Source organism: Asparagus officinalis, chromosome 5 (assembly GCF_001876935.1).
Source record: "Asparagus officinalis chromosome 5, Aspof.V1, whole genome shotgun sequence".
Classification (NCBI taxonomy): domain Eukaryota; kingdom Viridiplantae; phylum Streptophyta; class Magnoliopsida; order Asparagales; family Asparagaceae; genus Asparagus; species Asparagus officinalis.
Window position 1 is genome coordinate 95,966,877 of NC_033798.1, and position 24,858 is coordinate 95,991,734.

Genomic DNA, 24,858 nt, shown 5'->3' on the forward strand with positions numbered 1-24,858 from the left:
AGGGTGGGGTCTTACACTGAGACCCCATCCTTGTTCTTAAAAAAATTAATGCAGACCAAATCTACTAATGCGGACCACAACAGACATACACAGCAGAAGTGCACAACAATAAGGTTCAAAGTCCAACATAAACATTGTACAGCAAGTCATAATGCATATTAACAGGATAATATCAAGAGTAAGTGACAAACTTGCATTAATTGCTTACTTATTCTTGTTGTATGGCACAGTTAAGAGCATAACAAATTGCATGATGACAAGATATGTTAAGACTACATGCAAGAGCTACACTTAAATAATCAGAAAGATAGGCGATTAATTTCTCTTATCAAATATCAAATAAGTTATCACTATTAAACTCCCGGAATTCCAACGAGTCTCTCTGTTTTTAGTTTCAGCATCCTCGACTCTGGTTCTTAAGGTTTTTAACTTTTTCCTCTAAATGCAGTCCAGTAAAAATACCTAACTAAACTAGAGAACCAAACTCATATGTGAACTTGATTTCTTCTAGTCTAGATTCAGAAGTAATTCTAGAACTGATACAAGAAGCGCTAGAAATCATTACAAAATTAATACAGCCTATAGCTAAATGATATCCCTCTCTGTGATCTAAGAACAGACTCCCAAGGTCATCCCTTAACCAAAGACACCATGTCTGCTCTCATGTCTCTTGAAAAATACGATTTGTGCTCTTCAGATTTGGAGAAGAAAGGGTTATATACATAGAGATGAAAGAGGAGAAACTTGTGCATATGCTTTGTGAAAAATTGAAGTTGTGGGTATTCCAAAATCTAAGTTTTCAACCTAAGACAGATCAACATGAAACATTATATAGCAAAGAATTGAACAATAACACTTTTAACTAACATCTAAAAGTGGGGGAAAAAAGAGCTTGAAACTCTAATATGATACAAACTACTAGACTCAAATATATACAAATTAAAAAGTTCTCTAACACTAATATTTGCATAAGCTATCGATCAATCCTTCATATACTATCTACTATATAAAGCAATATGTCAAAAGAAAATGCTATGCTGTTCTAGGCATGAAGAAAAGCACCTAGCATCTAGGCTTCCTACGTCTGCTGCGGCAATCACATAGCTGAAATGTGTTGAATACTAGATTGGTTAAGCTGACACCTAAGTGGATTCCTAGGCCCTTTTACAACATTAATGATTATCTCTCTCGCGTGTTGCATCTAGAAGGTGTCACCGTCAGGTCCTTTTTTTTGTGTGTGTATCTTATATGAACATACCCTGTTTTGCTTCAGCCAGATGTCTGCACTCTCCTGCATTTTCAAAATTAGGTTGACATAATATTATGAGATGCCAGGTTGGAGTACCTGAGAGTCAAGATGCAAACTGAAAACCTACAATTCCATTGAATCACAACCTTCAAATTTGACTTTGGGCCTCCTTTCTATAGGATCTTGGCATCAAATACCAAGCCAATAATCTTGCAAGAGATCACCTTATTATTCGGACTTCCATACTTGACTTAAATTAACTCTGCTGCCTCACTGAGATTCTAAGCTGATGCTCATTGATTCTAGAGTCCATTCGTTTTGATATGTTGGTTATATTTGCTATCTTTCTTAAAGGATTGTCAATCCCAGTATAATTAACACCAGCGGTGCTCTTGCTTGAACTACACCATCTCCTATTCTTACCATCAGAATAATAAGTTCAAACCTGAAAGTATTTGCTTCTCTGCTGGTCTTTCTTAACTCAATGGTGAATCACTAAGTGCATCCATATGGAGGTTAGGTTCTCGATTCATCCGTCCTCTTTTCACAATCAGTATTGAATCAGAGACTCCAAACTCTGCAGTATGATGAATTTCAGGTGAAAGTCACAGTCCACAGAATTGAGCTTGTGCATATTTTGTCCTGTGTAATATAACTATAGATGTGTTTTTATTTCAAAACATGACACATATAAGATGGAAAAGATCTTAACTTATTAGTAGTTCATAAAGATTGACTATCAGTCAGTAGGACTACGAAATTATAGCCTGCACACAGGATACACTACTATATTTACAGCATGACCATGCTAAAAAAAGATGAAGGAACCAAGATAATTCACTGGTCTTTGCTAAAGAGCATTTCACACACACATTCACATACGCACGCGCGCGCGCGCACACACACAGTTACACAAACTCGAAAAAGATGAAGGATGTCAATATCAGGCTATGTTCTTTGCTCAAGAGCATTTCACACAAAAAAGACGGACTTCAAGATCAGGCTATGGTCTTTGCTCAAGAGCATTTCACACAGCCATCCACCCCACCCACCCATCCACCCATACACAAAAAACAAGAAGAAAGGTGATAAGAGCAATTAAGGCAACTTAAAGAATATGGAAATCAAACTCTGCCAATCAAATGATCACCAATGAATATGGATTATAAACATGACCAATAATTTCAAATATTGATAGGGAATCGAGTGATTTGCATCAGATAGTTACGTATGGTATGGTATGGTCATAGTTCTGAGTTATATGTAAACGATCCTTTAAATCATAGTTTTTAAGGCTGAAATGAACTACACCCTTATCCAACAACTTACTAAGATGGATGTGAATTGTAGGATACATATGCAAGAAATGTATGACGAGTGTTTTAAATTAAATATGCATTGTATAATTGAGTACATGTCAATACATAATTGAGTACATGTCTGAATAAATATATGCATATATGAAAAGAGTGTCCAAGAAGTTTCGCGTAAATGAGTACGACACATATCAGGTACTGGTACAACTCCATATAGAAGTACTCAGATAACATAGCATCTCGTTGTTCTTCAAAGTCTAAAAGGACAACACAAGAAACTATCAGACTTGGGATTCAAATAAATGAAGTTTTGAGTGATTAGAACTCCATAATTAATATGAGTAGGAAAAAATATGGATATGGTAATTATAGACCTAGAAAAAGTAGAACTTCTTATAAAAAGTACACCAAATATGATCTTATAGTTATTATTAATTCAAAGGTTACAAAAATATTTTGAAGGTCTAGGATGACTATACGAGGAACTATACAAGTATTCAAGAATTTAAGTGAACTTTTTCTTTTATCAATACTACAACATCAAGAAAGATATCTACAAAATCAAGAAATTCAAAAGAAAGGAAAATAAAATAAATAATTATAGAGTATTTCAAGAAATTCAAAAACTTCAAGGATACAATCAAAGCACCACTTTATTTTCTTCTAAAAGATTAGTAGAGAACATGGTTTCATGCTTTCTTAAATCTTCAAAATCTATAAGTGAATCTTACAACCCAAATTTTTTTTTTTCAAATCTTCCAGATAAAAGTAGCACGGTATGTAACATTACTGGAACAAAAAAAAATACAAAGCACCAATGTAATCAAATATTCCTGTTTTACATATCATTTTTGTGTTTCTCAAGAAACATATTTAGAAATTTCCAAATTCTAAAACTGTTCTATATTAAGAGTCAAAGTCTACGAAAATTAAAGCAAAAAGAATTAGAACAAGAAATTTCTAGTTCAAAGATTACAACAAAATGACACTGTTTAAAAAAACAATAATCTCCATAAGAAGCAAAAATAGCTGAAAAGTCAAATGAAAATTTGTACGGGCCCTAGAACTAATGAAGTTGAACAAAATCTAGTACTCCACATGACATAATTTTATAACAGAAATAAGCATAACTGGTAGAACTAGTGTTAAATTTTACATGACAAAAGCAGTGAGTGATATCCAATGATAATAAGCTTAAGGTGATGCTGATGATATGAAGATATCTAAAGTGCATGCCCTCACGATGCAACTTAGTATTAAGTGCTACTGCATACTGATAAAATGGTGTTACACACTGCGAATGAATGCAGAAAGAATGGATGACGGTACCGGTTAATACAGAACTACATAGTAAATATTTAGTGCAGAAGCGATGGACAACGATGGATGAAGTTCGAGAAATAAAAGTTGATGTGTAAAAACTATTAGACACACGATTAACAAGCCAAGATAGATAAATGCAGAGGTCGAATAGGGGGAAGTAAAGTGCAAAATAGCCCGTATATATCCGATCTGATCTACAATAGTAACCCAAAACAAATGCGAATATGGTTTCACATTTTTGGTTGGATACAAATATCGATTCAATTTTCGGATACGGTCCGACTATTTAAATTCAGATATGGATTAGATATAGATTTAGATATGAATTCGGACACCGACCCGGTTACAGATATGAATATTATTAAATTTTTTATTATCTTGATATCAATTGCATGCGATTTAAAATGTCGTCATATGTTTTTGGTTTACTAGATCATGCTTTTACAGAGGTAACAATTATACATTTTAAACTTATTTATAGTCAATTTTAAGTTATACTATAATTTAATTTATTTTTTTATCAGTGGATATAATAAAATGGGAGGCCTAGAAGAAAAATTTGCAGCACTTTATGTTGTAATTCTTGTCTCGTACTTTTTTCTAATCAATTGCTTGCAATTCTTAGTTTTGTGAGGTTTGCTTAGGTTAGTGTGGTTGAAATTTCATGAGATCTTACTGTCCAAAACAAATTGTTTAACTGATAACTTTTATTGTCCAATTAACATGATATTTTATGTTATCCGATTGATATCCGAATCATATCCGTTTTCCAAATATCTGATTTGCATATGTGATGGTATCCACATCCACTTCCCTAATATCCAAACCATATCTGTTTCCAATTGTGGAAACGGATGACTTTTTCTTATCGAAGAATACCTATATCTGTATCCATGTCTGTTTTTTAGGAATTGGATATGGATATGATAAGTGTCATATCCAAATCGAGTTCACCCCTAAGAGAAAATCATCAATATCAAGTTCAAATAACAAACAATATGAAGGCAGAAAATGGTCGTTGATACGGAAAATTTTGGATAATAACGTTTAACAACAATATTAAGTGCCTGCGAGACTAATGTAGGGGGTAATATGTGCAACTATAATTAGAATGGAATGAAAAGCGAGCTGAGCACATCACTTTTGTTTTTCAAGAAATTTCAAATCAATCTTTGAACTCTATGACAAAAATATTTTATAACTACAATATTACTATAATTAAAAAGCAAAATGAAAAAAAAAGGTATAGTTTTGGATTCAAAATTCCACAAATTTCTAAAATTCCAAAAAGCTCTAAGGTTGAATTGTGTTTTCTTGAAATAGAGATAAGATTTCATTACTAGGAAAATTTTAAAAAAATGATAGACCATCTTTAAAAAACATCACATTATACAACAACTACAAAGCCTTTTATCCCTAACGCTTAGGGTCAGCTACATGAATCCTATTCTTTCAGTTTTTTCGATATTCGGACATTTCCTCTATTTAACTATTATCATATCCTTTTATCCCTTTTAATTGCTTCTATCCAAGTTTCCTTAGGACTACCTCTAGATTTTTTTTCCCATTAACTATAATATTATCATTTTTCGTAACCGATGCGTTAAGAGTTCTCCATTGTACACGACCAAACTACCTTAGTCGATTCTCTCTCATTTTATCCTCAATAGGAACACATCACATTATACTACAAAGTAAAAAAAAATAGGCAATCTATTTACAAGTTTGATAAATTATAACCTACAGAACATAAGTTTGTTGAGAATAAAAAGCATATGGATAACATTAAAAATTTTGATACTTGAGAATTAAAAAGTTAGGAAGTATTTTGATAAAATTCAGAACTGCAAAACTGGAAAGAAAAACAAAGAGCAAAAACTATATTTGGTTTATAAAATTTTCTAATCCATTAGAGAAAATTTCAACCAAGATATCAAAATCTTTTTGATAAAAATGTCATATTACTGTAATTTAAAAAGTACACTAAAAATAAAGCTTAGACTTCAAAAAATCCCACAAACTTCTCAAAATTCCAGAAAGCTCTTGGAAAAGTTGTGTAGAAAGAGTTTAGTACTAGGAAATTTAATTAAAACAGTTAACGAAATAATTATATATAGTTTCAAAAGTTTAGCTATAATTTTGTGGCAAGATGAAAAATTAAATTAAAAAATTTTACTGAGTAATTTAATAGGTCCCACATTTTCATAAGCATAGGACACAAGAAAATAATTTCACATACTTTTAGATTCAGAGAAGAAACTTCAGATTCATATTATCGAAGAGAATAGGCAAGTTCAAATGTCAATACCTCAATATTAAATTAGAGTCAATCCGGTTCTAACCCGAGGCTATAGGGAAGAGTTAAGGAAGCCCCTTGGTACAAGCTCAAGGGAGTGCCAATAAGTGAACATATACAACCTCAATATATGCTTACACTGAACAAACTGCAATAAGGATAACCCAAAAAGTGCACATTATGATAAGAAATTAATATTTAGAGTGCACGAGATGCATAAATGAGAGTAGAATTGATGTGCCCATTGTATCAAATTCAGATTAAGCGTACCTCTAAGTAAGTCCAACTGGATGTAAGATGTCACCCAAAAGACTGTAGAGTAACAAGCCCAGAAAAGAGGAGCTCACACAAGGTAAGCATCTAAAGTGCATGTGAATCACTAACGGGTAATGATAGTAAAATTAATGTGGCACAAGGTATCAATTAGTCAATTAAGGAGATCCACAGTTAGTTAAGTAGTTAGTGGTGGCTAATTAAGCTTGATCGCAAATCGATTCGACAAATTTCAATGAGTAAGATAAGTAAAATATACTGTCGCCAAGTCTAAGCAATTGAATATGCTCCATAATGAGGTTCAGAAAATATCTTATGATAGTGATAAGATGGAAATATATAATCTCATAATATAACTTAGAATAACTGAGAGGAAACTTATGTAGTGAAACCCTTAGTATCAAATTTTGGTGGGTAATGATAAGCAGGAAATATATAATCTCAATAACCTTAAGGGCTTAGATGGGGCTACAGGATCTAGATCAATATTGAAGTGCGTGCAAAAATTGGGGCATGAATAAAATTATGAAAGCCCTCTACAAGTCTCCGGATCAACAACTAGGTCGCGGATAAATATCTGTGAGACTCTAGAATTGGCATCAGTTTCAGTTAGTAACTGAAAGTAGGCACTATAGACTATCTGGAAATCTATAAGAAATGATCTGATGTTGGATCACGTTAAGCTGTATTTTAAACATTCATAAAACGATAAATAGATGAAACACATTTGCAAGTTTCCGGTGAGTATGAATAGGGCAACAGAATGTATCAACATGCCTAACGAGACTAATATTATTGAGGACTGACTTCTCAAATGTGTGAGATCACCCGAGGGTAGAATTAATGAAGCACTTGATATCAGTTCACATAACTTGGGAAACCGATAACATGTGACAACTTGAGTTGATGCAAGTTATGATGATTAATGAGAAGTATGTAATATACAAGTCAATTTTGATGCTTTAAAGAAATACATTATTTAGAACGTAATTATAGAAGACCTTTCTCAGAAATAAAAGGAACAAGTCAAAAACCAAGTTAAAAACAAGTCAAAAACCAAGTTAAAAACGAACTCCATAATTAAAAGGAACAAGATAAAAACACCATATTTTGTTCCAGTTTTTCAAAATTATTGAAATCAATTGGAAATTTCATAGATCAACAGGTTTTAAAAAATTCTAAAAAAAATTAATAAATGAAAAAAATTACTTTCAAAAATTAAAAAGACAAGACTTCAATTGAAATTTTAAGAGATGACTGTTCTTTCACAGAATTTTTTTGGAACTTCGAAAACGTTAAGGTAGTGCTTGAAGCAATAACATAAAAGGCCTACGAGGAACCTTAAAACAAAATGATACACCAAATAATATAGAGTTTTAAAATTCTCATAAAGATTTTACTATTTTGAAAATTTGAGAAAACCATATGGGTACTTTGATTCAAAAAAATTAGAAACCTTTTATAAAGTGTAGTGTATATTTATTACTAGAAAAAAATAAAAAATGAAACAAACCAGGTATTTATAGTTTCAAATTTTGAGTTATGTATGTGCGTGTGTGTGTGTGTGTATGGAAAAAGAGTGTTAAGTTAAAACTAAGACAATACACCAACCAGTTTAACAATTCAAAATTTGTCAAAAATATTACATTTATTTGAAAGTAAATAAAACATATACAAACCTCAGATTAAATTTCAAAATTTCAAAACTCACAAAACAAGTCAGGAACATTGATACTATTTCCTAAAAAATTTGAAACTATTTGATAATGGTAACACAAACTATTTTATAAGTTCGATATGGTTGCAGAAAATAACAGGTAGTAGGAAAAGAAATACCAAAGATCAAAAGAGTATTAAAAACAATTAAATAATTTCAAATTCAAGAACTTGGGGAACCAAAGATCAAAAGAGTATTAAAAACAATTAAATAATTTCAAATTCAAGAACTTGGGGATTTAAAAAAAAGTTATATCGATCATAAATGAATAAATGAGTAAATGACTGGAAATACAAATTTTGAAACATTTAAAGGGAAAATCAGATGTAATTTACAAATCTGAAATGTTAAAGGACACTTTTTTTCTTTTTGAGAAAAAAAAATCTTGAGAAAAAGATGAAATTCTACAAGGCAATTTAAAAGAATCTATTAATGGCAAAATTTTATAAGCCAAAGGATGTCATACAAGATGTCATAGGATGGGGGATTGGAAAAGTCAACTTGTATCAAGCTTTATTATAATTAGTAACAAGTAACCAATACACTTCTCCCAGCAGGCCCATAGAAGGATTGGCAATATAAAAGAATCTATCAATGGCAAAATTTTATAAGCCAAAGGATGTTATACAAGATGTCATAGGACAGTAGTATTGGAAAAGTCACTTGTATCAAGCTTTCTTATAATTATTACTAAGTAACCAATACACTTCTCCCAGTTGGCCTATAGAAGGAAATTGATAAATTTAGAGGTACATAAAATGCAGGTCATCTATTCGAGATAGAAGATTTAATGAAGATCAACAAACAGGTTTTGTTAAGAAATGATACGTACGGAACATACTTTTCTGTTAAGTTCAAAATATTAGTCGATAATGGACACAATCTCAACAAGCCTAAAAAGATACATTGGGGCGATGAGATGAGATGACAGTTTCGATGGGTCGTGACACTGAATAAATATCTCATATGCATGCATCAAATTAGTAAAGGTCATAAGTGAACCAAAAATTGGAAAGGTTCATGAGCATAAATTTGGAGAGGTAATCAGTACATAGAGACAAAGAGATGGATGGTAATTTTGAATGAAGATTAAAATTGATCTCAACAAGCCTAAAGAGATAGCCGGTGAGACAGAATAAACATCTTATATGAACGCATCAAATTCACGGAAGGTCATCAATGAAAATCAGAAATATAATCAGTTAATATACACAGCAAATAGGTGCAAAGGAGATTGATGGTAATATTGAATCAAAGATTAAAATTGTCCTGCAAATAGCCCAAAACATTTTACACAGTTAAGAATTTGTACCAAGCTTCTCAGTTCAAGATATTGGTTGATAATATACGATCTCAACAAACATAAAGAGATAGCTGGTGATACTGAATAAGTACCTCATATTTAAAAAAGGTAATCAGTCAATATACAAAAGATGGATGGTAATATGTAACCAAGATTAAAACTGATCTCAACAAGCCTAAAGAGATGGCTGGTGAAACAGAAGAAATATCTCATATGAACCTTTTATTGGAAAAATAATCAGTCAATATACACTGCCAATAGGTGCAAAGGAAATGGATAATAATATTGAAACAAGATTAAAATTATCCTGGGAATAACCCGGAACTATTTTGAAATGAGATTAAAATTCTCCCGGAATAAGTATTTCATATATGGAAAGGTAATCAGTCAAAATACAAAAGATGGATGGTAATATTACCTTTCCAATATAAATATTTGTCGAACACAAGGGTCATAAAATAAAAAATGAAACCATGTTATAATGATGTTTGAAATTATGTAGAACTTACTTTAAAACTTCAAACCATTGAAAAGTTCTCAAGATTAAGACTTTAGGAATATGATAAAATAGTGTCAAAATGAAAAATATATTTGAAAAGTAAGTACAGTCATGGCACTAAGTTCACATGAACAAAGCCCAGAGCATAAGAAGCAACTAAGTAGAAATAAACAAAACAAAACAAAACAAAATCAAATTACAGCATTTCCAAAGCATAAATGTCTCAATACGACATGTTTGAAAAACTCGAGTTATAAAAACTTGAGAAGTTTTAGAAATTGGGAAGTTCGAAAATCATTTGAATATTAAAGCAAAATTTTAAAAATCATGGTAAAGGAACCATTTGAGATTAGAAAATCGAAAATATAGTAAAATGTAATGAAGATCTGAAATTTTGAAAATGAAGAAAAAAATATCTTTGAATACTTGAAAGCTTTACAAACATGAAAACATGTGAAAAACTTGAGTTATAAATTTTTTAAAAGATAAGAAATGGGAAAGTTTGAAATTAAAAATTAAAGTGAAATGTAATTTATAGAACTAATTGATATTAAAATGTTAAAAAAAATAGTAACTTACCGATTTGAAATGAAAATTTTTAAATATATAGTAATCGGTAAAAAAATATCATAAAATAACACTCTGAGGTAAGGCGAATCGTTTGAATTTTTCTTTAAAGGGTTGAAAAGTACAAAATTACAGTAAAAAATCTTCCAAAACTAATATTTATAAAATCCAAGGCTAATAAAATCAAAATAAAAATATGTGAAATGGTGTTTGAATACTTGTAAATAATATTTAAAACTTAGAACTATTGAGAACTTTAAAAGATTAAGACTTTTAGAATATGAGAACAAAGCATAATACAGTTAAAGTGAAAAATAGATTTGAAAACTTGAAAGCATGAAAAGCTGAAAACTCAAAGAAACTAGAGTTATAAAAACTTTGAAAAGTTAGAGAATTTGAAAAGGTTGAAAATCATTTGAAAATTAAAGCGAATTTTTAAAACTATGGTAAATGAACAATTTTAGATTAAAATAATCAAAAATTATACGAAATGTCATTAAGGTCAGAAAACTTGAAAGTGAAAAAAGATCTTTGAAAACTTAAAAGCTTTAAAACTGTGAAACAGTTTGATAAACTTGAGTTCTGAAATTTTGAAAAGTTAAAGAAATTGGAAGTGAAACGTAAGTTAATACCGATTTGAGATGAAAACATTCAAATATATAGCAAAACGTAACCTAAATTAATAACGTCATTAACGCGAATTATTTGAAAAAACTTCTTAAAAGGTTTGAAAATTACATAAATATAGTAAATTTTTTTCGAAAATAAACATTAATATAGTAGAATCCAAGGATAATTAAATAAAAATAAAAACATGTGAAAATGGTGTTAAAAAGCACGTAAAAATTATTTCAAAATGTAAAACTCGTTTTAAATATTCAAGATTAAGACTTTAGAATTTGGAACTAAAAAAATATTTTAAAGAGAAAAATAGATTTGAAAGGTGAAAGCTTGAAACCCTGAAAAATCAAGTTAACTTGAATTAAAAGCGAAATTTAAAAACTATGGTAAAACAACCATTTGATATTAAAATAATCGAAAATATGGTAAAATGTCATTAAGGTTTGAAAAACTTAAAAGTGGAATGGAAGTTTATAAGTCTGAAAAACCGAGTTATGAAATGTTGAAAAGGTTAAGAAATTAGAAAGTTTGAATTTTTTTTGAAATTGAAGTAATATGTAAATTATAAAACCATTTGATATTAAAATTTTGAAAACCATAGTAAATTACCGATTTGAGATGAAAATATTGAAATAAATAGCATTTTACTTGCAAGTAATACAGTAAAACGCCACTAAGGCAAAAATCTCACTATGGCGAATTGTTCAAAATTATTTTTCAAAAGATTTGAAAAGTACCAAAATATAGTAAAATGTCACCCAAAATAAATATTTATAGAATCCAAGGCTAATAAAATGTAATGAAAACATGTGAAAATGAGGTTTGAAATTATGTACAAGTTATTTCAAAACTTAACATCGTTCGAGAATTTTCAAGATTAAGACTTTTAGAATATGTGAACTAAGCAAAATAGTGTTAAAAGTGAAAAATAGAGTTGAAAACTTGAAAGCTTGAAAAAACCTGAAAGCTCTAACAAACTTGGGTGTTGAAAACTGGAAAGGATTGAAATTTATTTGAAAATAAAAGCCAAATTTTAAAAACTACTGTAATCGAACCATTTAAGATTAAAACAATCAAATATATAGTAAAATGTCATTAAGGTCTGAAAACTTGAAATGAAAAAAAAAAGATCTTTGAAAACTTGAAAGCTTTAAAATCGTGAAAGAGTCTGAAAAGCTTGAGTTATGAAAATTTGAAAAGATTAAGAAACCAAACAGTTTGAAAATTAAAGTGAAAAGTAACATATAGAACCCCATTTGTTATTAATTAACATTTTAAAAACCATAGTAAATTACCAATTAGGGATCAAATATTCAAATATATATGTTATACTACAAAACATAGTCCCGCATCGGATATTGATTGAGAGATTGAATGGTTTATAAGTGCAACATTGACTAGCCAATTATGGATGTGGATTGAGCCAAACTATATTTTGCATTAGTAGGCGCCACGACTTACATCGCGCTAACTAGCTCGCAAGCCCATTGCTTGACAAACAGTATCAAAGCAGTTAGCTAGTCAAAAGTGTGGAGCTAAGTGCTATGTCGGGCTAAGTGCTACATCGTGTGAGTACGGTTAAAACCACATCTAGAGCCGCCCATAGGAGCAATCTCTAGAGTCCACTCTACATGGTGGTGATACTAGGATGTATCATGTCGCGAAAATTTGAACGGCAATGGATTAAGTGCAACATAACTAGTCAATTTTAGTAGTGGATTAAGCCAAACCATGTGTTGACTCAGTGGGATCCACGGCTTATATCGCGCCTAAGTTACCTAGGTATTGCTAAAATGGAGCTGGATCAGTACCCATACGGGACGTGTGTCGTACCCGCACCTGTACTCAACACTTCGTGTACACTCCTTAAATATATGCACATGTTTATTCACACCACTCAATTATACAACGCATGTTTAATTTAAGACGCTCGTCATAAACTTTTTGGATATATATCCTACACTTCACATCCATTTTTTTAACTTTTGGATAAAACTTGAGTTCGTTTCAGCCTCAAGAACTGCAATGTAAAAGGGTCGTTTATATAGCTCAGGACTATGATTATATCCTATGAGTTTCAGTCATGTTCCCGTACCCCACCATTCACAAATTTGTTGTCTCATACCCGCACCCGTACCTACATCCATATCGGTGCAACTTAGCATCGTACCAACAAGCTCACACTTCCGGGGTGTGACAATAGGGTAAATTGTACAAAATATCGTAAAATGTCAACAAAGCAAAAGCATCATTAAGGCGAATTGTTTGAAATTTTTTCTTAAAAGGTTAAAAGTATAAAATTATAGTAAAATGCCTTCAAAAATAAATATCTATAGAATCCAAGGCTAATAAAATGAAAATAAAAACATGTAAAAATAGTGATTGCAGTTATGTAAAAGTTATTTTAAAACATAAAATAATTAAGAAGATTTTAAGATTAATACTTTTAGAGTACGAAAACTAAGCAAAATAATAAAGTGAAATATATTTGAAAGCTATTGAGCTTGAAAACTTGAAAATTCTGAAAAACTTGAGCTATGAAACTTGAAAACTTTAGGAAATTGTAAAGTTTGAAATCATTTGAAAACTAATGCGAAGTTTTAAGAGCTATGGCAATAACCATTGGAAATTAAAATAATTGATAGTATAGTTAAATGTTATTATAGTCTCAAATTTTGAAAACATTAAAGTGAAAAAAATTCTTCAAAAACAGGAAAGCTTTAAAAAGTTGAGAAATCAAAAAGTTTAAAGAAAGTGAAAATATGTGAAATGGACAATGTTTTACAACTTAGAAAGTACGAAAACTTAGAAAAGATTAAGAAATTTTTTTAAATAAGCATGATTGAAAAACTTAAAAAGTTATGAAAACCTTTAAAAAGTTCAAAAAAGTACAAAAATGTGAGTCTGTGAAGTTGTAAAGCTTGAAAATTACAGTGCCTATACGGCTGTTTTTTTATCCCTTACTTTAGCTCAATCCTGCGAAATAGAAGAACCGTTCATGAAAAAGTGTGACCCGAAGCCTCACTTTTCACTTGAGTATCATTCCTTCTAAGCTGATCTAAGCCCAACTTCACATCTTTCATTTATTCCAAGTCAGTTGTTCACCCTTTCTCTGCCCTGGAGAAAGGGCATGGTGATGCAATTCCATAGATCCAACAAAAGCTCTGAAATCTCAACAAAGGTTTGAAAATTCAAAAAGTTTTGAAAATTAAAGTGCGAGATATTGGAGATTTTGAAACGTCTAATAAATTGGAACGTTTGCATGCTCCAAGCGAAATATAAAACAAGTCAACAATATTAAAGTGAAAAAAAGATACTTGAAAAACTTAAATAGTTATGAAAACTTTAAAATGGTTCAAGAAATTGAAAAATTGGAAATGTGGAAAGTTAAGAGAATTAAAGTGTACGAAATTGGAATGTTCGAAAGCTAAATGAATTGTAAAACAAGCCGACTATGTTAAAGTGAAAAAAAGATATTTGAAAACCTTACAAAGTCATGAAAATCTAAAAAAGGTGTAAGAAATTGAAAAAAATTGAAAATTAAAGTGAAATGTCCAAAAAGCTTGAGAAATTAGAAAGAATGAAGAAAAAGAAAATATGTGAAAATGGAAAGAGTTGGAGATATTGTAAAGTTTGGAAAAAATATAAATATGTAAAAATGGTATATGAAAAAAATGGAAAAAATCGTTTAATTAGTTAAAACTATTGAAAACTTAGAAAAGACTTAAGACTTTTTTTAAAAAAATATGAAAGCACCAGAAACTAGAAAGTTTAAAAGTTTTACAGAAATGTAAAAAGAATTTGTGTATATTGAAGTTTGGAAACATCGAAAAAAAACGTTGGAAAGTTTGCAACGTAAAACTAAAAATGGTTATTGAAAATGTGGCGAACCTGTTTTGATTATTTAAACCGATAAAACCTTATGAAGATTAACACTATTTCTCTAAAATATGAAAACTAGAAAATAGTTTTAAAGTTCGCAAAGTTTGAAAATTAAAGTATGATAAATTTGAACATCTGAAACATTTGAAAGCTACGAGAAATGCATAACAAGTCAACTATATTAAAGTGAAAAAAAGGTATTTGAAAACCTTTTAGGTTTTGAAAATTTATAAAACGTTTAAAATTGTGGTAAGTTTGAAAATTAAAGTGAAATGTTGAAAATGTTGAGAAATTAGAAAGTTTGAAGAAAGTAAAACTATGTAAAGTTGGAAAGAGTTCGACATATTGGAAAGTTTGAATATGGATAAAAGATTAAGAATTTTTAAAAAATTACAGAAATGTGAAAAAGATCTTGAGAATTTGTAAAGCTTTAAAATTAAAGTGAAATGTCAAAAAAGTTTGAAAATTTGGAAATTTTGAAAATTAAAGTATGTGAAATTGGAATGTTTGAAAAGTATGAGAAATTGGAACCTTTGAGAGCTTGGCAACATGTAAAACAAGTCAACTAAGTTTGAAAATTAAAGAGAAGATAAAAAAGTTTAACAGATCGGAAAGTTTAAAAGTTAAACTATGAGAAATTAGAACATTCGGAAAGTATAAGAAATCAGAACGATTGAAAACTAAGAGCAATGTAAAACAAGTCAACTATGTTAAAGTAAAAAAAGAAAAAGATATTTGCAAACCTTATAACCTTATGAAAACTTGAAAAACGTTTAAGAAATTGGAAAGTTTAAAAATTAAAGTGATATGTCAAAATAGTGAAAAACTTTAAAAATTAAAGTATGATAAATCGGAACATTTGAAAAGTATGAGAAATTGGAACGTTTGTATGAGAAAGTGGAAAATTTAAAAGCTAAGCGAAATGTTTAACAAGTCAACTACATAAAATTGAAAACGAAATACAACAATAGCAGTAGCAACAACAACAAAGCCTCTATCGCAAGAAGTTAGAGAAAAAAATTGAAAAAATTTGAAAATTATTGTGAAATGTCAAAAGAGTTTGCGAAATTGGAAGTTTAGAAAGTTGAAAAGAAGTTTTATATTTTAAACCGATGAAAACTTTTCAAGATTAATTCATTTTCTATAAAACATGAAACTTGAAAACAGTTTGAAAATTTGGAAAGTTTGAAAACTAAAGCAAAAGAAATAGGAACGTTTGAAAAGTATGAGAAATTGGAATGTTTGAAAGGTAAGCTAAATGCAAAACAAGTTAACTATGTTAAAGTGGGGAAAAGAATATATTGAGGACCCTTATAGAATTATGAAAACAAGAAAAAAGTTCAAGAAATTGGAAAGTTGGAAAATTAAAGTAGAATGTCAATGAAGAAAGTGAAAACATGTGAAAATGAAAAGAATTTGACAAATTAGAAAGTTCGAAAGCTTAGAAAATACTAAGTAATTTTAAAGATATTACGAAAACTTAAAAAGGGTTTGAGAAACTTTGGAAAGAAGTTAGAGAAAACATTTAAAATTGTGAAAACTTGAAAAATCTTGAAATGTAAAAATTTAAAAATGTCAAAAGGCTTCAAAAATTAAAAAGTTTGAAAAAATGTAAATATGTAATAAAAAAACAGAAAAGAGTTTGGAAAAATGGATGTTTAAAATATTTGAAATATGTAAAAATGGAAAGAGTTTGAGAAATTGAAAAGTTTGAAATGTAAATATCTAAAATAGCCTATGAAAAAGTGGGAAACCTACTTGTATAATTTCAACTGTTGAAATCATTTGAATATTAAAACTTTTTTCTATAAAATAATAAAACCTAAAAACAGTTTGAAATTTTGGAAAGTTCGAAAATTAAACCATGAGAAATGGGAAAGTTTGAAAAGTATGGGAAATTGGAACCTTTGAGAGCTAAGTGAAAATGCGAAACAAGACTACTATGTTCATGTGAAAGAAAAAGGTATTTGAAAACCTCATAAAATTTTGAGAACTCTAAAGAAACTTGAGAAATTAAAAGGTGAAATGTTGAAAAAAGTTGAGAAATCAGAAAGTTTGAACAAAGTGAAAATATGTGAAAATGGAAAGAATTTGACAAATTAGAATGTTTGAAAACTTAGAAAAGTTTAAGACTTTTTCCAAAATATTATGAGAAGTTAGAAAATCTGAAAGAAAATGTAACTAAATAAAATGGTATTTGAAAATACACAACAAATTAAGACTTTTTTGAAGAAATATGAAACATGAAAAGTAATTAAGGAATTGGAAGTTTGGAAAGTATAAGGAAATGTTAAAGGAGTTTGAAAAAATGGATGCTTCAAAACTTTTAAATAAAAGTTTTGCGACAACATGCAAAAAGTTAAGAACACTTGCAAAAGTTTGAAAATTCAAAAATTATAAAGTTGAAAATATCAAAAAGCTATAGATATTGGAAATTTTGAAAAAAAAAGTAATTATATAAAAATGTAAATGACTTTTGAAAATGGGAAGTTTGAAAGTTTTAAAAAAATGTAAAAAGGTAAAAATTAGAGAAATTAAAAGGTTTGAAACGTAAATATCTAAAAATGTCATTTTAAAAATGTATGGAAACCCATTTTTATTGTTTAAATCGATGAAAACTTTTCAAGATTAATTATTTTTCTATAAAACATGAAACTTGAAAACAATTTGAAACTTTGTAAAGTATGAGAACTAAAGCGTAAGAAATAGGAACGTTCGAAAAATTAGAGAAATCAGAACATTTAAAAGCTAAGCTAAATGCTAAACAAATTAGCTATGTTAAAGTGGTTAAAAAATATATTTAAAAACCTTATTGGTTATGAAAAGTAAAAAAAATTAAGTTGGAAATTTTAAAAATTAAAGTAGAATGCAAAAAAAAAAGTTTGAACAGAGCGAAAATATGTGAAATATGAAAAGAGTTTCATAAATTGTAAAGTTTGAAAACTAAGAAAAGATTAAGAAATTTTAAAGATATTACGAAAACATGAGAAGGGTTTGACAAAGTGAAAGCTTGAATTTAAAAGTGAAATGACAAAAAAGTATGAAATTTTAGAATGATTAAAAATTAAAGTAAATTTAGAACATTTAAAAATTAAAATACGAAAATTGGAAGCATTTGCAAGCTAAGCGAAATGAAAGCTTGAAAATGGTTTGAAATTTAAAAATGTCAAGTTTCAGAAACTGGAAAGTTTCAAAATATTTATATACGTAAAAATGGAAGTTTTGGGAAATTCAAAAGTTTGAAAAAATTGAAAATCAACAAAATGTAGAGAGTTTGCTAAAATGGAAAGTTTGAAAAATTTGAAAAAAAATGAAAATATCTAAAAATAGAATTTGAAATCATGAGAAACCTATTTTTACAATTTTAAGCGTCGAAAACTTTTGAAGATTTAAAACTTTTTCTTAAAAATATATAAACTAGAAAACGACTCAAAAATTTAGAAATTTTGAAAATCAAAGTATGAGAAACTAGAATGTTTCAAAAGTATGTGAGAACTTGAAAATCAAAGTATGCGAAACTAGAATGTTTCAAAGTATGTTAAAGAGAAAAAAACAGATATTTGACAGACTTATAGACTTATGAAAGTAGTTGTGAAATCAGAAAGTTTGAGGTGAAAATATGTGAAAATGGAAAGAGTTTAACAAATTGGATTTGGAAAATGAAAAGACTAGAAACTAGAATTTTAAAAATTAATGGGTATCCTTGTCATAGGAGGGGATTTCCTCCTTGACGCCTCAAAAATCACATGATTGAGCGATATTGTGGATGATCCCCAACACACCAAGTTATTTAAAATACGAAAAAGTAAATTTGATTGAAAACATAGAAAAGATTAGGACATGTATAAAAAGTACAAAAACATGAAAAAAACGTTCAGAAATGTAAAAGTTTGAAAATTATTAGGAAATGTCAAAAGAGTTTGAAAAAATTGGATTAGGAACTTGAAAAGAAGTTAGAGAAAACCAAAGTTGTGAAAACTTGCAAAAGTTTGAATTTAAAAAGTTTAAAATATCAAAAAGTTATCAAAAATTAAAATGTTTGAAAAATTGTAAAAATGCAAGAGCGCTTGGGAAAAGGAAATGTTTAAAATATTTGAAAATATGTAAAATGGAAAGAGTTTCAGAAATTGGAAAGTTTGAAATGTAAATATTTAAAATAGCCTTTGAAAAATTGGGAAACGTACTTGTATAATTTAAACCATTGAAATCTTTTAAAGAATTTAAAATAGCCTTTGAAAAATTGGGAAACGTACTTGTATAATTTAAACCATTGAAATCTTTTAAAGATTAAAATTTTTTACTACAAAATAAGAAAAATTAAAAACAGTTTGAAATTAGGAAGTTTTAAAGTTAAACTATGAAAAATTGGAATGTTTAAAAAGTATGGGAAATTGGAACATTTAAAAGCTGAAAGGCAAAACAAGTCAACTATGCTAAAGTAAAAAAAAGGTATTTGAAAATCTTATAAAATTTGAAAACGGAAAATATAATAAGAAATTGGAAAGTAAATGTTGAAAGAAGACGAGAAATTAGAAAGTTTGAAGAAAGTGAAAATATGTGAAAATGGAAAGAGTTTAACAAATTGGATTTGGAAAATGAAAAGACTAGAAACTAGAAGTTTGAAAAAAAGTTTGAGAAGTTAGAAAATTTGAAAGAAAATGTAAATAAGCAAAATGATATTTGAAAACACAGAAAAGATTAAGACTATTTTTAAGAAATATGAAACATGAAAAGTGTTTAAGGGATTGGAAGTTGGAAAGAATAATGAAATGTCAAAGGAGTTTAGGACTTGGATGTTTGAAAACTTTAAAAAAAAAGTTTATAAAAATCTTGCAAAGTTATGAAAAAAACTTGAAAAGTTTGAAAATTAAAAAACTTAAAAAGTTGTAAACGTCAAAAAGTTTTAGATATTGGGAAGTTTAAAAAATGTAATTAAATAAAAATGCAAGAGTTTGAAATTTTTAAAAATATGCAAAAAGGAAAATCTTGCAAAGTTATGAAAACTTGAAAAGTTTGAAAATTAAAAAACTTAAAAAGTTGTAAACGTCAAAAAGTTTTAGATATTGGGAAGTTTAAAAAAATATAATTAAATAAAAATTCAAAAGAGTTTGAAAATTTTAAAAATATGCAAAAACGGAAAGAGTTAGAAAAATTGAAAGGTTTGAAATGTAAATATCTAAAAATGGCATTTAAAAATGCATACGAATCTAATTTTATAGCTTAAACAGATGAAAACTTTTGAAGATTAATCCTTTTTCTACAAAATATGAAACTTGAAAACTATTTAAAATTTTGGAAAGTTCGAAAACCAAAGCTAAGCAAAAGGGAAAGATTGGAACGTTTGCAAAGTATGAGAAATTGAAACATTTGAAAGCTAAGCAAAACGCAAAACAAGTTAACTACGTTAAAGTGAAAAAAAAAGTTATAATTAAGAACCTTAGAGTAACAAAAAATTGAAAAAAGTTTAAGAAATTAGAAAGTCTGAAAATTAAAGTAGAATGCCAAAAATATATAAGAAAACAAAAAGTTCGAAGAGAGTGAAAATATGTAGAAATGAAAAGAGTTTGATAACTTAGAATGTTTGAAAAACTTAGAAAAGATTAAGAAATTTTAAAGATATTATGAAAACTTGAAAAAGGTTTTTGAAAGTGAAAGCTTGAAAATAGAAGTGAAATATCAAAAAAGTTTAAAATTTTGGAACGTTTAAAAATTAAAGTATGAAAAATGGGAACGCTTGAAAGCTAAGCGAAATGAAAAGTTGAAAATAGTTTGAAATTAAAAAATGTCAGAAAGTTTCAAAATATGTACATACGTAAAAATGAAAAAGAGTTCGGGAAATTTAAAAGTTTGGAGAAAAAAAAATATAGGTAGAAGGTAGAGAGTTTGATAAATTTGAAAGTTCGAAAAAACTAAAAATATGAAAAAAGAAAATATCTTAAAAAGGAATTCAAACTTGTGAGAAACCTATTTTTAAAATTTAAAGTGAAAATATGCGAAAATGGAAAGAGTTTGATAAATTGGAAAGTTCAAAATTTTAGAAATGATTAAGAGGTTTTAAAAAAAATCATGAAAACTTTAACATAGTTTGACAAGTTAAAAATCTAAAAGAAAATGAAACATTGAAAAAAAAGTTAAGAAATTGGAAATGAAACTTGTATTTGAAAAGTGTTTCAACAATGCAAAAAAAGTTAGTTTATTTATTTCAACCATTCAAAACATTGAAAAAAATTAAGAGTTTATTAAGAAATATGAAACATGAAAAGTGTTTCAGCAATTGGAAGTTCAGAAATTATAGCGAAATGCCGAAATGCCAAAGGAGTTCAAGAAATTGGAAGTTTGGAAACTTAAAAAAAATTAACGCAACTTGTAAAGTTATGAAAACTCAAAATACTTAAAAAATTCAAAATTTTAAAAAGCTAAAAATGTCAAAAAGTTTTAGATATTACAAAGCTCGAAAATTGTAATTTATATAAAAATGGAAAAGAGTTTGTGAAATTAGAAAGTTTGAAAATTTTGAAAATATGTAAAAATGGAAAGAGTTAAAGAAATTGAAAGGTGTGAAACGTAAATATCTAAAAATGATAATTGAAATGCATGGAAACCTATTTTTATAGTTTAAACTGATGAAAATTTTCAAGGTTAATTCTTTTTCTATAAAGTATGAAACTTGAAAACAGTTTGAAAATTAGGAAAGTTTGAGAACTAAAACATAAGAAATTAAAACGCCTGGAAAGTAAGAGAAATTGGAACATATGGAAACTAAGCGAAATGCAAAACAAGTTATCTATGTTGAAGTGAAAAACAAGATATTTAAGAACCTTATAGTCATGAAAACTTGATATAAGTTTAAGAAATTGCAAAGTTTAAAAATTAAAATAAAATGTCAAAAATATACAAGAAAACAGAAAGTTTGAACAAAGTGAAAATATGTGAAAATAAAAAAGAGTTTGATATATCGAAAAGTAAGAAAACAGAAAGTTTGAACAAAGTGAAAATATGTGAAAATAAAAAAGAGTTTGATATATCGAAAAGTTTAAAAACTTAGAAAAGATTAAGAAATTTAAAAAAATATGAAAACTTGAACAGGGTTTGAGAAGTTGTAAACCTTGAATAGAAAAGATTAAGAAATTTAAAAAAATATGAAAACTTGAACAGGGTTTGAGAAGTTGTAAACCTTGAAGATAAAAGGGAAAGGTCAAAGAAGTTTGAAAATTGCAACATCTAAAAATTGAAGTATGAAAAATTGGAACATTTGAAAGATACGAGAAATGAAAACTTGAAAATGGTTTGAAATTAAAAAATGTCAAAATTTTCCAAAAATTGGAAAGTTTCAAAATACATATATACATAAAAACAAATAAGAGTCTGGGAAATTTGAAAGTTTGAAAAATGAAAATAGGTAAAAAGTAGAGAATTTGAGAAATTGGAAAGTTTCAAAAATTGAAAATATGAAAAATTGAAATATAGTTATTAAAATGGAATTTGAAATCGTGAGAAACCTATTTTTATAATTTAAACCATCTAAAACTTTTGAAAATTAAAACTTTTTCTATAAAATATAAAAAGTTGAAAACAGCTTAAAAATTAGGAAAGTTTTAAAATTACAATATCAGACATTAGAACATTCTAAAAGTACAAGAAATTGGAACATTCGAGAGCTAAGCAAAATGCCAAAAAAGTTTGAAAAATATTATAAATGTCAAAAGCGTTGTAGAAATTGGAAGTTCGGAAACTTGAAAGAAAAAGTTAAGATAATTTTAAAGTTATTAAAACTTGTATGGAATTTAAAATTTTAAATTTTCAAAATTTTCAAAAAGTTTCAAAAATAAAAAAGTATGAAAAAAATGTATACATGTAAAAATGGAACAGAGTTTGGGAAATTGGAAAGTTTAAAATTTTTGAAAATATGTAATAATGGAAAGAGTTTAAAATATTGGAAAATTTGAAATGAAAACATCTTAAAAGAGTCATTTGAAAAAGTCGAAAATCTACTTATATAATTTAAACCGTTGAAATCTTTTGAAGATTAAAACTTTTTTTTATAAAATAAGAAAACTTAAAAACTGTTTGAAAATTTGGAAAGTGTGAAAATTAAATTATGAGAAATTGGATAGTCTAAAAAGTATGGGAAATTGGAACATTTGAAAGCTAAGCAAAAAGCAGAAAAAATCAACTATGTTAAAGCGAAAACAAGGTATTTGAAAACCATATAAGGTTTTGAAAACTTTTTTTAATTAAGAAATGGGAAAGTGAAATTTTTTAAAAATGGAAAGAGTTTGACATATTGGAAAGTTTGAAAACTTAGAAAAGATTCTGACTTTTTCAAAAAATATTACGATAACTTGAAAATAGTTTGATAAATTAGAAAATCTTAAAATGTAAACAAGTAAAATGGCATTTAAAAATATAGAAAAGTTTGTTTATTAATTTAGACAATTGAAAACATAGAAAAAATTGAGACTTTTTTAAGAAATATGAAACATGACAAATGTTTAAGAAATTGGAAGTTTGGAAATTATAGCGAAATATCAAAGATGCTTGAGAAATTGTAAATTTGGAAACTTCAAAAAAAAAAAGTTTGAGACAACTTGACAACTTGTGAAGTTATGATAGCTTGAAAAAGTTGGAAATTTCAAAAATTTCAAAAAGCCAAAAATGTCAAAAAGCTTCAGATATACTAAGTCCGAAAAATGTAACTATATAAAAATGGAAAAGAGTATGCAAAATTGAGAAGTTTGCAAATTTTGAAAATATATTAAAGTCAAGAAAAAGATATTAATAGAGTTATGAATACTTGAAAAAGTTTAAGAACCTTATAGAGTTATGACAACTTGAAAAACGTTTAAGAAATTGAAAAGTTTGAAAATTAAAGTGAAATGTCAAAAAAAAAAATCTAAGGAAAAGGAAAGTTTGAAGAAAGTAAAAATATGTGAAAATGAAAAGAGTTTGATAAATTGGAAAGTTTGAAAACTTAGCAAAGTTAAGATGAGAAGTTTCAAAACTTGAAAATAAAAGTGAAATATCAAAAAGTTTAAATTTTAGAATGTTTAAAAAATTAAAGTATTGAGAAATTGGAACATTTTGAAATATAAGCTAAATGAAATCTTGAAAACGATTTGAAAATAAATATTGCCCAAAATTTTCAAAAATTGAAAAGTTTAAAAATATGCATATATGTAAAAATGGAAAAAAACTTTGGGAAGTTCGAAAGTTTGAAAATTTGAAAAAGGTCAAATGTAAAGATTTCGGAAATTAGAAAGCTCACAAAATTTGAAAATATGAAAAAAAAGGAAATATCTATAAAAATGGAAACTGAAATCGTGTGAAACCTATTTTTTAATTTAAACCGTCTAAAACTTTTAAGATTAAAACTTTTTATAAAATATAAAAACAGGAAAACGGTTTGAAAATTTGAAAAGTTTGAAAATTAAAGTATGAGAAATTGGAACGTTTCAAAAGCTTTGAGAAATTGGAACGTTTCAAAAGCATTGAGAAATTGGAACATTTGAAAGCCAAGTAAAATGCAAAGAAGGCTCAAGTATATTAAAGAGAAAAAAAAAAGATATTTGACAACCTTATAGAGTTATGAAAATTGAAAAAAGTAGAAGAACTTAGAAAGTTATAAATTTAAAGTGAAATGTCAAAAATAGTTGCGAAATCAGAAAGTTTGAAGTGAAAATATGTGCAAATGGAAAGAGTTTAACAGATTGGAAAGTTAGAAGGATGGAAAGAGCTTGAGAAATTGGAAAGCTTGAAAATTTATATGAACATGTAAAAATAATATTTGAAAATACAAAAAAGTCAGTTTAATT

General features: G+C 27.8%; 1 protein-coding gene across 8 annotated transcripts in view; it reads right to left on the reverse strand.

Annotated features, from left to right (window-relative positions):
- Positions 1,743-24,858, reverse strand: part of LOC109840263 — a 28,767-nt gene continuing 5,651 nt past the window's right edge. Inside the window, exons 3-4 of one of the 8 annotated variants that reach the window (XR_002246839.1) lie at positions 6,197-6,332; positions 1,743-1,904 (exon numbers count right to left, since the gene is read on the reverse strand). Coding sequence is in view for 1 of the 8 variants with exons in the window: in XM_020408839.1 (XP_020264428.1) it covers positions 2,632-2,822 (191 nt within the window). In the remaining 7 variants the exon portion in view is untranslated. Of the gene's footprint in view, positions 1,905-2,549; positions 2,823-6,196; positions 6,333-24,858 lie in introns of those variants that run through there. The other 7 variants (XR_002246841.1, XR_002246838.1, XR_002246840.1 and 4 more) reach the window with 7 other exon arrangements.